The sequence below is a fragment of the Salvia miltiorrhiza genome, chromosome 1, assembly GCF_028751815.1.
Source record: "Salvia miltiorrhiza cultivar Shanhuang (shh) chromosome 1, IMPLAD_Smil_shh, whole genome shotgun sequence".
Classification (NCBI taxonomy): Eukaryota; Viridiplantae; Streptophyta; class Magnoliopsida; order Lamiales; family Lamiaceae; genus Salvia; species Salvia miltiorrhiza.
The window spans coordinates 63,767,256-63,780,186 of NC_080387.1; the positions used below are offsets into that span (position 1 = coordinate 63,767,256).

Sequence of the window (12,931 nt, forward strand, 5' to 3'; positions counted from 1 at the left end):
CCCAGCCGACGCTGAAATATGAAATCTTTTGAATTCTTGTGGTCGGAGGTCGGATTTGTTCATGTGTATTTTTTGAATGAAATCAATGAAAATCAGTCCAATTTTAAAATCCATAGATTTTTAAATACCTCTAGATTTTCATAAATTTTTAAAAGTCTGAAACGAATACCTCAGGAGTTTTATAGAATTTTAAAAGTCTTGAACGAATACCTTTAGATTTTCATAGACTTTTAAAAGTCTTGAACGAATACACCCAAATTTTAAAAGTCTGCAGAAATCTATTATAATCATGAACGAATACACCCCCTAAATCTCAACCGCGAGTTAAAGCCTAATTACTAGATAAAATAATATTTTCAAATATATTAATGTGAGTGTGTCAATTAAATTACATCATATCACTAATCGGCCTATTCAACATATGTTTTTGGGCCTAGGGTTTTCACTGGGAAGCCCACTAGAATATTGGGCTGGCAGAGTGCCCAAAGATTTATAATTGAATTTTAACGCAACGTTAATTTCTAGTAATAGTATTACTCCTTTTTTTTTTTTTTTTTTCTCATTCGCAAAAATAAAGTGGATAAGCCTGCAAATAATACACACACTTCACACACACAGTGACAGTGAAGGTGAAGGAGAAGAAGCGGCAATGCTGGCAGCCAACCCTAATTATAGCTTCCACGTCCCTCTTTCGAAACTCAGAGCTTCGAGTTCCAAGAAATTCAAAATAATTTCTAATTTTTCGGCGATTAATTGCTTTCCTCGGTCGAAAAAAATTCACATTTCATCAATTCAGCCATCAAATGCTGTTCACCGGACTCCGAAAACGAGAAAAAACAAAAGTAGAAACAGCGGTAACTTGTGCAATAGGTTTACTATTGGAGCTTGTTTAGCAGCAGAGCCAGGCATTCAGAGCGTGGATGCTCCGCAGCAGTCTTTTGCTCCCTACTCAATTAAAATTCCCGTTGGTGATCGTCATGTAAGTGCTTCGGTTCTTAAATTTGTTATTATAGTTTAGAAGTTTGTTTCTTGGGAAATTGATTGGTAATGGAGGCAAGGTGGCTATTTCGAATTTCGCCGGAGGCAGGCTTAGCCTATTATTTTCAATTGAATTTCGTTTGTGATGACGGTATTTTGGGATGCTAAAATGGTGGCTGTTCATTAGCTGTATCTTGGAAAGGTATTTAGAAGACGAGTAATTTTTTTCACGCTTTGAAATGGAGCGTAATGCTATAATCGTAAAATGGTATTTAGATGATCTTGTTTCCAGTCTTTCATTACGTTAATTGGCCTGACATTTTTCTCCACAGCCCATCTTCTTTTGCTTTGTGGTCTTGGTCTTTCTGCATTTTATGACCAAACCAACAGCTGAGTGTGTGATCTTCTGAATATTCACAGATACTCGTTGAGACAGGTCACATTGGGAGACAGGCTAGTGCTGCCGTTACTGTTACAGATGGAGAAACTGTAAGTAGTAAACTTAAAGATAAAATTGTTCTATTTCAACTTGATCCAGTTATTTCTCTTAGTTTCCCTGAACAACTGACATAATTGATTATGAGAAAAATCATCGTTTATGTTTATCCATGTGTTTTGTGGTCACTATTTGTGACTAGAACTTTAATGTAGTGATGATTAGTTGAATTTGGTTTTAATGTTTATGAATAATATGGTCTGATAAATTCTTGTAGGTTATCTACACAACTGTTTGTTTCAATGATGATCCCAGCGAGCCTACTGATTTCTTTCCTCTTTCTGTACATTATCAAGAACGATTCTCAGCAGCTGGTCGTACTAGGTAAAGTTTAAAAGTTTAGCTGTTTCCTTCTCATTAACTCGTAACTTGATGAGGAAACCTAATTTTCTGTTGTCCTTCCATTGAGCAGTGGTGGATTTTTCAAGAGAGAGGGAAGGACAAAGGATCATGAGGTATTATTCCCATTGTATTTGATGTTGAGGAACTTTTGCTTTAATTTTATAGAACTTTGGATGCTGTGTCTCACAATTTCTGTATTTTGGTTGACCAACTAAATTTGTTAGCAATTTCTTCTTTCAGGTTCTCATTTGTAGATTAATAGATAGACCTCTACGGCCAACTATGCCAAAGGGATTTTATCATGAAACCCAGATACTATCTTGGGTATGACCTTGCTAAGGACTTTTTAATGTACAATGTGTGCTTGACTATTGCATTTGGACGGTTTAATAATTTGCAAATGCTTTTCATTTTGTTATATTTCTTGCACTCTTTGTATCTCCTCTAAACTGGACCACTTCATAAAGCTTTCAAATGGGTTAATTGCCAAATAATGCACGACCTTTCAGTGAATTTACAATTTAGACACAACTTTTTAAACGTTTCAATAGAGACCATTCAACTCCATATTGTGCTCCAATTTAATTAATGTTAAATTTAAAAGTATCAGTGCATAAAGAATGGTTTTGGGAGTTCAGTGAAGTTGGTGATATTTGGCAAGTAAGCCCTTTCAAATTCAAAACTTGTGCTCCAATTTAACTAATTTTACATATAAATATATCTGAGCATAAATAATGGTTTTGGAAGTTCGGCAAAGTTGTTGGTGATATTTTGCTTACTTACAGTCCTCAAATGGTAATTGAGAATTTTAGAAATTTGTTTACTGGAGTCAGGTATTGGATGGATCTGAAATATTTTTGGATGGACTTGAAGTTTGGGGGAATCTGGAATCTGTATCATTTTGAGATGTAGATGTTGGCATGTTGCGAGTTTATACTTTGGGAAATAATTTAATATTGATCTTTATCTTCAGTTGATTCTGACTTCTGTATCAATATGAATCATGTGATTTTAAGTTACTTGTGAGACCAAATTTATGCATCTTTTTCTGTCATCTCAGTTCGCTTGCCTTACTCAGGCCAAGCCAACTTGAGGTTTGCAACAATGAATTCATAGTTTGTCTTTTGAACTTCTGTCATCCCATGAGGCAGGTCCTGAGTTATGATGGTTTGCATCCTCCAGATTCTTTGGCGGTGACAGCAGCTGGGATTGCAGTGTATGTTTATTTTTTTGGTTCCTTTACAGTGGTTTATGTAAGTTATCCATTTGAGATCTAACTATGACACATATATGCTTATGCATGTCATTGGATACAATAGAGCTCTCTCAGAAGTGCCAAGTTCTGGAGTTATTGCTGGTGTCCGGATTGGCCTTATTGGTGATAAGTTTGTTGTGAATCCAACTACCAAGGAGATGGAGGAGTCTAAACTGGATTTGTTGCTGGCAGGGACAGATAGTGCGGTATTGATGATTGAGGTATATTACTGATTCCTCTATCCATCTCTGATAGTTCATTGCTACATAAATGATTTGCTGTAAGCCTGTACATATAATTCAGGAGTTGTTGGCCGCACTGTTAAATAATTTGTGTATGATATTTATTACTATACTATAGTTCTGTTCTTGTCTTGATGATTGGAGGAATGCACTTAACATCTAGTCATCAGCTTTGCATGGGAAATTTTCTGATCATATTCTTTTTTCTGACGGAATGGATCACTATAGGGATACTGCGATTTCCTTCCTGAAGAGAAGTTATTGGAAGCTATTGAAGTTGGGCAGGTGCTTACATATCTTTCATGTCATATCTTTGAGTTGGTTTCCTCCAAGAACATGATTTTGTTTTGAGGCTGTAGGATGTTTAACAAAATTCATAATTAGTTTTTTAAAATAAATAAATTGTGACATCACTATAATTCCTCTTACTTTTCTATTGGAAATTTTGACTGAATAATGAGATTGTTTGCCACGTCTCAATTATTGCAAGCTTCACGATTATATGTGACTTCAACATGACACCATGCGGCAGTTAAAACCAGTGATAGTAAGATCTATGCAAGTGAGAATGTGTTTATTGTTTGCTATGGCAGAATGCTGTCCGAGCTATATGCATGGCGGTGGAATCCTTAGTGAAGAAGTGTGGAAAACCAAAATTGGTGGACGCGATCAAATTGCCCCCTCCAGAGCTATATAAGCATGTTGAAGTATGTTATCAATTCCCTTTTTCTTTTGTCCCGTATCTTATAGTGTTCCTTTTGTATTGCTTTCTTGTTCTTATCTTTTCGCTGTGGTAGAGGAAACATTTTCCTTGAGTGGAGGATGTTTTCTCCTTTTACTGTAAATCTCCTTTTGTTTATTTGGTTGGGCTGTTGATGAAAAAACGAGGATTACTTTTTTTCATAAATCCTTCCTCTAAATAGCAGAGAGTTTCTGAGACATACCAAGACCAAGAAATTTAGGTTTAGAAAATTTTAATTGGCAATTCAAAAGATCGGAGCAATAATGTTTTGTAAGATGAAATCTTAGGCCACTGGTCTGGAAGATGCTGTCCACGGTGAAGTAGTTTTGAATTTTTGTCCAAGTTTTAATGTAAACTATATGAACAAATATTTATATAGAAATTTACAAGTACGCTGTCGACAAAACATAAGCACTTTGACAATTTTGGGGCAATTTTAACTGCCATATTTGTGATGTTCTGGATGACAAAGTGTACTCACTTATGTAGTTTGTTGTCTTCATTTCTGTGATATAAGCATCCTCTTAGTTCATGACAGTGATGTTTGATAATATTCAGGAAATTGCAGGTGATGAATTAGTTGAGGCACTACAAATTAAGGAGAAAATTCCAAGAAGAAAGGCATTATCATCTTTGGAGGCAAAAGTCTTGAACATACTTACAGAAGAGGGTTTTGTTAGTAAGACTGAATCTTCCCTTACTTCTGAAGTGTTGTTGCCTGACCTAATTGAGGTTGAAGATGAGGATGAGGAGGTTGTAGTTGATGGTGAAGTTGATGAAGGGGATGTCCGTATCAAGCCTGCTGCAAAGAAACCCGTCCCTATGGTAACTCTTGGTCCTTGGAGAAACTTGATTAATATTTTCTTTGTAGACTTGAAGATGTGATTGTCTGAAATTATGCAAAACTCATCCTTTTTCTTGGTTGACATGGGCATGCAAGAGGTATAGGGCAATGCCTGCGAATATCTAGGCTTCTTTTCTCCTTCATTTCGTGTGTGTAATAAAGAATATTGAATTGGTGAAATGCTCTCAATGATAAAATGGTACCTTCACCCTGGATTCTGTCTGATATTTGCATCCACTGTTGCACTAGATTTGCAACTCTAGTGACATATCGTTGATGTATGCTACTTTTAACTACTAATCCATAGCTAGAGATAATTAGATGTTAAGTTAAAGAAAGATCTTTAATGTAACCCGTCAGCAAAACTTTAAATAATACTCAAAACTCATTGCTTGGAAAGATTCTATCTGTGCTCTTAGCTTATATATGCAGACATGCTTAGTATTTTGTCATTAAACCGGGGCTTGCATGAATATAATTTTTCAGTAAGTTCATATAACTGACTAGTGGAACTTGAAATTGGTTCTCAGATTTACAATTACTGTCTGATAAGATCTTGTTGATTTTATTGGTATTTAATCAAAGACAATATTTGATGTATGATCTTCTTATAGCTATACTCGGAGGTAGATGTGAAGCTGGTTTTCAAAGATGTTTCGTCGAAATTCTTACGAAGACGTATTGTGGAGGTATGTTTCATATTTCAATAAACGACCTGAAATAGTAATCATGGTGCCATCTCACTTGCAGTTTATATGAGATGTTGCATTTTTTGTTAAACAAGCTAATCATTTGTTCACCATTACTATGAACCCTGTTGTTTAGTAGATGACAAGCTCCTAATTAATCAAATAAAGGGGTTTAAGTTTGTCCTTGTACGATTTCTTGTTTTTATCTGAATCTGATTTGCGGTAATGCGTACAATAAATTTTGCATTATCTTTGAGTAGTGACAACATATATAGGTACTGGATGTCAATTTGCGACACAAGGTGAACCTATCATTTCCCCCCCTTTTTCTTTTCTGATAAGAAACAGAAATATATAACTAGAGGAAATGAAGCTGCTCAAAGGGCATGTTGTCCCCAGAATCATGAAAGCATTCTAGCTAATTATGCAACTTCAGCCCCTAAAAGTTTTGACATATAGAAAGCCCTAAATCCTTATGATATGAGACCCACCAAGAGTCTCTCACCTGATCCCCTAACTAGTTTTCTGATGCTGACCTGGTCTAAGCTTCTGCTGTGTTATTATGCTTGATTTATCAGGGTGGAAGAAGAAGCGATGGCAGGAAACCTGAGGAGTTACGATCGATTAATTCATGCTGTGGATTACTTCCTCGGGCACATGGAAGTGCTCTTTTTACGCGAGGCGAAACCCAGGTCTGGATCTTTTGTTTGGTGGAGAGACTAAAATATTGCTCCTTTTGCATATTTCACATTATTTTTTGAGTAGGCTATTTGTATATGTAACATTAGACCCTGAATGTATTCTCTTCTTAAGAGTCTGAATTTTAGCCTTTTAGGTTGAGTCTTGATAGCTTCTTTAAAGAATTTTCATCGTACAATATTGTCTATCTCTTAGTGTTCCCCCTTTGATGCATGTAATTGAAAACATTATGGAAGGACAAACATAGAAATCAACAGTAACCTAATATACAAGCACGATGGATCCCATATGGTGCCAAAACAATAAAAAACAAAATGTTTAGAAATATGCCTTTGAATATGTACAAATTTTCCTATAGAATAATAGTGAATGTGGTATTTTAAATATTACTTGAGTTCGATCCACTACACAAAGCTATAGCTCTATTTATTTTTCTCATTTCTTGCTTCATAGTCATTAGCTGTGGCTACCCTTGGTGATAAGCAAATGGCACAGAGAATAGACAACCTAGTAGATGAAGAGGAGTTCAAGAGATTCTATCTTCAGGTGAGTTTCCTCGAATTGGTGATGTATTTTCTAGTTGAAAATATTAGATAATGTATTACTCCCTCCGTCCCATTACAAATGTCCCACTTTCCATAATGAGATGTTCCATTACAAATGTCTCATTCCTTTTTTGACAATATATTCTCTCTCTATACCTAATATTTATATAATTTCCACCAACCCACTTTCTCTACTTTCTACACATTTCTTAATCTCCGTGCCCAATAGTAATGGGACATTTGTAATGGGACGGAGGGAGTACTATAGATAAAAAAAACATGTTAGTTTCATCTCTCATGCAATCCTGATCCTATCAAATTTATATTCATCTATCATCTCCACAAGAGCTATATTCATCTCAGCCATTGAGAAGTATTTTTCTTTTCTGCTGATCTTGGCAAATGATCACACGTAATTAATTCTAGGTAATCATGCGCAATGTTGAAGCTGACTAGTTTAATATTCTGACCTTGTCTCCAGTGCTGGTCACTGAACTATGATGTAACTGATAATTTTTACATACCTTACATTTTACATCAATTTTAAAAGATTGTATTATCTTTATAAAGTATAAACAACATTTAATAATTATAAGATTGCACTTAAGACCATTATGAGGTTTACTTAACTAGCTAGAAATATTATGATGTATTAAGATTTTGAGCAATGTTATTCAGGTACGATTTGTCCCCAGGTACTCTTCCTTTGAATATAAATGTTTTCAGGAGTATGCTAATATATAAGTTCATTTGCTTCTGCATTCATTTGATTTATCTTTTTGATGTTCTCCGTTGTTGGTTGTTTGTGTAGTACTCCTTTCCTCCGTCATGTGTTGGAGAAGCTGGCCGTGCAGGAGCTCCATCCAGGAGAGAAATTGGCCATGGAATGCTTGCTGAGAGAGCTCTGGAGCCAATATTACCTTCTGAAGATGAATTTCCTTATACCGTACGTGTTGAAAGCACCATCACAGAAAGCAATGGTTCATCAAGGTACAACATTTACATGTTTAGTGGCAGTGCATTTGGTAAGGGGAATATCATTCTTGAATCCTCTCTGAGCTCTTCATTTGGTTTCTTCAATACATATGAGAATGGTCTCATAATAGGATCTTCTCTACTGACATTCTGACCAGTTTCCCATTTGTTCGTCCACCTGCTAAGTGTGGACTGCAGTACTCTCCACATCTAATCTTTTATTTAAGTGATTTCCAGACAAATATCCATACAGGCTAAATGCCTACAATGTCCTTTTGTCTGGGATAAAAAGAGTAAAGCATTTAATCTTTCATGGGATACTTTTGTACCTTTCTGACCCATGTGAGTAATTTGCAATTGAGTCTTCATGCAAGTAACTTATTTGTGACAGCATGGCCTCAGTATGTGGGGGTTGCTTGGCATTACAAGATGCTGGTGTTCCAGTTAGGAGTTCAATTGCTGGAATAGCCATGGGAATGGTCTTGAACACTGAGGATTTCGGTGGAGATGGTTCTCCACTAATCCTCTCTGATATAACAGGGGGTGAAGATGCGTCAGGAGATATGGATTTCAAGGTTGTGGGCTAATCCTATCTCAGTTGATCTCTTTTATTTGTTATAGAAAGATATGCTCATATTTTCCTCAAGTTAGGAAAATGTAGGGCTAATTGCATTCAGAATGCAAATTAAACACAGCATGTAATAATCAACGCGCACAATTTTTTGCAATTCAAGTCACACTGCATAATACTAATGACCAAATGATGACTTGTTAGGATCATTTGTTAAACGGTGTTGTTTCCTCCCCGATGGCCACTGGAATTATGCCTAAAGACTCACATAAATTAACATTGCAATTTTTGAGTTGACACGTCAAATTTGCAGATTTGGTCAAAAACCATGATATAAGAATGGAAATTAACCCAAATAAAAACTAATGCTATTTCACTCGTGCATGTTAAAAAAAAGGCTGGGAGCATGGTGCTAACTTAGCTATCTTTCTGATGCTGTAGGTTGCTGGAAATGATGATGGTATAACTGCATTTCAGATGGATATAAAGGTAGTGTGCCGCAGTCTTCATAGGTTGCTTTGCTTTTCCAATCCCAGTTAATTGTTAGATGTGATTAGTTTTGCAGTGGATCTGAAATACCTTGACCTCATATCTTGTGTTTGTAATTGGTCAAAAAGCCTGGCAGTAATCATTCTCTGTAAATGTGTGAGGGCAGGTTACAGGAATCACCTTATCAGTCATGCGGCAAGCTCTCCTGCAAGCAAAAGAGGGACGGAAGCATATCCTTGGTAACTGAACCTTATTGTCAAGTACATAGAATTTGGGTTCTGACAAACATGCCTGAAAAGTTACGAAGGAAAGCAAATTGGGATGAATTCTTGCTGTCATTTTCATTTTCATCCAGATCATTCTCCTACAAAATATCTTGAATATACAAGTGCCCGTGCTCATGAACTAGCTACTCTGACATGGATTGGATGAAAAGTAGAATAAAGTGGATTTTATGGATTTTTTAAGGAATCAATAAATGCTCGAAAATTTAGAACTATGTATTCCATGTTTCACTTGAGCTCAATGATTTTGTTTGCTTTTGTAGTTGAGATGTCAAAATGCTCTCCTCCTCCTTCAAAGAAACTCTCAAGATATGCTCCAATTATTCACATTATGAAGGTTTGTTGGTTCTGGATGTCCAATTTTTCTGGCAGTCGTTAAGACTAGCGAATGTGGTTTTCAGAATCATTATTTTGATACCGCAGGTGAATCCAGATAAAGTTAACATGATCATAGGTTCTGGTGGGAAAAAAGTGAAGAGCATCATTGAAGAAACTGGGGTTGAGTCTATTGAGACGCAAGATGATGGCATTGTAAGCTGAGAAGACATGTACTCCTGTGGTTATATGTTACTCCTTATGTCTCTTCAACCTTACAGTGTGACATGTGAGTGTTACAGGTTAAAATAACAGCTAAAGATTTGTCAAGCCTGGAAAAGTCTAAAGCCATTATTAGTAACCTGACAATGGTTCCCAAGATTGGCGACATTTACAGGTTTCCTTTTGATATATGTATATATATATATTTAATAATTGATCTTTTCTTCACATGTACACTTTTATTTGGATCTGCTGGTTAGTTTTGCTGTATTTACTAACAAATTTGTTGCGTGAAGCTGCAATCTGAATTTGTGTTCTTTTTGCACTAACACTTCCTATTGTTTTTTAATCAGGAACTGTGAAATCAAAACAATTGCTCCATATGGAGTTTTTGTTGAAATTGCACCTGGCCGAGAGGTAGTTCCAAAATTTCAAAACGCATGTGTACTGCAAGCAGCAGTCTATTAATCTATGAGTCCTCTATCCTGTTTTCGACTCAATTTAGCTATGCATAATGCATAATAATGGTTGAAGTAGTTATCTATTATTCTATTCGATGCTTCAGGGACTGTGTCATATCAGCGAGTTGAGTGCAAGTTGGCTTGCTAAGGCAGAAGATGTAAGCATTCTAAGCTTGGGTGCTCTACTAGAATGTAATACACTTTTGATGAATTAACCATTTTCAATAAAAAAACACAGGCTTTTAAAGCTGGAGATCGTGTTGATGTCAAGCTTATAGAGGTTCGAATCATATTCTCCCTTTCTGGTTGTTGATAATGCATGTATTTTCGTTGATGCTGCACCTGTCTATGCAGATCTATAATTGGTTTTTGTCATTTAAATTTAATCACTAATATCTCCTTTTAGATTGACATTTGACTAAATATGTTTCTGTCAACATACGACCATATTATCTTTTCAAAACAACTATATTGCCTAGATGGTGAGGTTTATATTTGAAGCCTCTTTTGGGGCCAAATATGTTGTATTCAACCAAGAGAACTTGAAAATAAAATTACCTCTTAAATGCAAAATAATGTTGCCTTTTTCTTTACACTTACATTGCCGCCATGAATATGATACAGATCAATGAGAAAGGACAACTTCGGCTGAGCCGCCGTGCATTACTTCCAGAACCTGGCCCAGAGAAGGTGAGCACAAAGCAACGTATTGGTAACCTCAATAAAGAAACTACAGATACTCAGAAAGCCGATGAGAAGGGTAAACTGAAGAAGACGTCATCTGGTCCTAAGAATGATGTTAAAGTTGACAATGTAGAACTTCCTGAGGATAGTACTCTTGATGTTAAAACCGACGACAACGACAAAAATAAGACAGTAGAGGCTGAAACACCTATGGATGATAAGTTTGTGAAGAAGTCCATAAGCCCAGGCAAGGATGCAACTGAAACTAATAAAAGCAGGTTCAAGAGAACCAGTACCAAATCCAAAACGAGTGAAAGTCCAGTTGTAAATGGAGAAGCGAAAGTTGGATGAAAAAACACCATGTCAGAAACAAGACCTTATTATACATGAAATTTGGAGATGGATGTTGTCACTTGCAGAAAAAAAGGTATGCACCATGCATTCCGTGGTTGATAATCTTTCAATTGTTATTTCCATTGATTACTGTGGTTCCTATATCCTATCATCTTAGTTTTTATACATCTAGTTTTCTCCATGTGAACAGTGATGGAGCTAGCTTTCTGGATGGCAAGTGACCACTAGATAGTAATTTCAGCTTGTTTCTCTCAAAATCACGAGTTCTGGCACGAAAACATCCACCTGCTGAATGTAAGTAGCATGCCTGAAATGCATGTAAAAAGGGCGGTGCTTGCATAAAATCATTCTGCTTGAGCTAAAGTGCTATTTTGTCAGCAAAATTTTGTCTTGTCCAGCGTGTTGAGGACATGTTAGGCTAGTAATTCAAAGGATACACTTTTAACTTGTCGAGCAGCCTTGTTCTTGATTTTCTATGTTTGGGAAAGTTATTTTGGTTCTGTTAATGCTACATGTATGAATTGGCCAAAGGAATGATGCAGTGATACTACCAAATTCAACTAGTTAGATGTCTAAATTTGTAAGGATACAACACAATTTTATAATAGCAATAGATTTCGTAATTTGACGAAGAAGCTGATGAGGATGAGGAGAAGCCTTGGGAGGTGTATTATTTGCTTTCTATGATGCAACGGAATTGTGCTGTCTCCTCTCTCCCTTTTTATTTGGAGTGGATCTTCTCTTTCAGTTGTAGATAGATGGGAAGTATGAAAGTTTACGATGTTGTAGAATCACACAAAAGACTTGGAACTTGTGTCTCATTCTAAGCTTATTTGGAGTTTTCTGTGAGCCAACTTGGCCACTTTATCTTACTACACAATATTCGTTTCGCATCATATTAATCTTTTCAAAGCTTAATTACCTCTTGATTGGCTATAAAAGTAATTCCATACTTGACGAAGAAATTTCCGATTGTGCTTTTGGGACCTCCAAACTCTGTGGGAGGAAAGACTAGAAGAACATTTCTCTCTTTATTATACTACATATTTTTATATTTATAATTTATTTATGCCATTGAAAGGAAGAAGTATAGTAATTGTACTTTGATTGAGTTGTAAGAGTACACATTTGGATTCCTAGCTTCAAAATGGCGTTGCTTACGCCAAAAATTGGGTTTTTTCTTGCTCAAATTAATACATAATAATACCACGATTACTGCAACGTTTAGAATTAGGCTGGTTAAATTAAATGGAGGATGAGATGTTGGATTAAATGTATCAACCGCTCATTTATTCAATTCGATGAAATCACAAATAAGCCATAATTATAAGGGTAAATATCATATTAAACCTTGAACTATACCCGCTTTATCAAAAATACCCTGAAACTTTCGAAATGCTCTCTAAACCCTCAAAGTACCAAAGTTTTATCAAATATATCCCGCATCTATTTTCCGGCCACCAGAAAAGTGACGTGGCTCGCCGGATGCCACAGTGTAATTTAAATTTTATTTTTTTTAATCCATGTCATTTTTTTGTTCTCTTTTTTAATCCATGTCATTCCTTTATTCTCTTTTATTCTAGAAATTAAAATACATGGTTATCTTCCTTTTTAAAATATCTTAACCCTAATTAAAGAACAAAAACACGCTGACCTCTCTCTACCAACTCAAACTTGCGATCTCCAATTCTTCTTTCAATTCATCCACTCTCTCCATTGATTCTCTACACTCGTTTCATGTAAA

General features: G+C 35.9%; 1 protein-coding gene across 1 annotated transcript; it reads left to right on the top strand.

The window, feature by feature from the left end:
• Nucleotides 1–546: 546 nt before the first annotated feature.
• On the top strand, nt 547–11,810 carry LOC131004302 (probable polyribonucleotide nucleotidyltransferase 1, chloroplastic). The gene is made up of 25 exons (XM_057930952.1): nt 547–979; nt 1,399–1,467; nt 1,692–1,798; nt 1,887–1,929; nt 2,057–2,140; nt 2,968–3,032; nt 3,136–3,292; nt 3,542–3,598; nt 3,907–4,020; nt 4,614–4,880; nt 5,514–5,588; nt 6,167–6,280; nt 6,741–6,833; nt 7,644–7,822; nt 8,199–8,382; nt 8,820–8,867; nt 9,034–9,106; nt 9,415–9,488; nt 9,575–9,682; nt 9,769–9,863; nt 10,042–10,105; nt 10,254–10,307; nt 10,388–10,429; nt 10,774–11,260; nt 11,378–11,810. Exons 1-24 carry the CDS (start codon nt 650–652, stop codon nt 11,182–11,184), a joined length of 2,907 nt encoding a protein of 968 aa, XP_057786935.1. The 5' UTR covers nt 547–649; the 3' UTR covers nt 11,185–11,260; nt 11,378–11,810.
• Nucleotides 11,811–12,931: the final 1,121 nt, after the last annotated feature.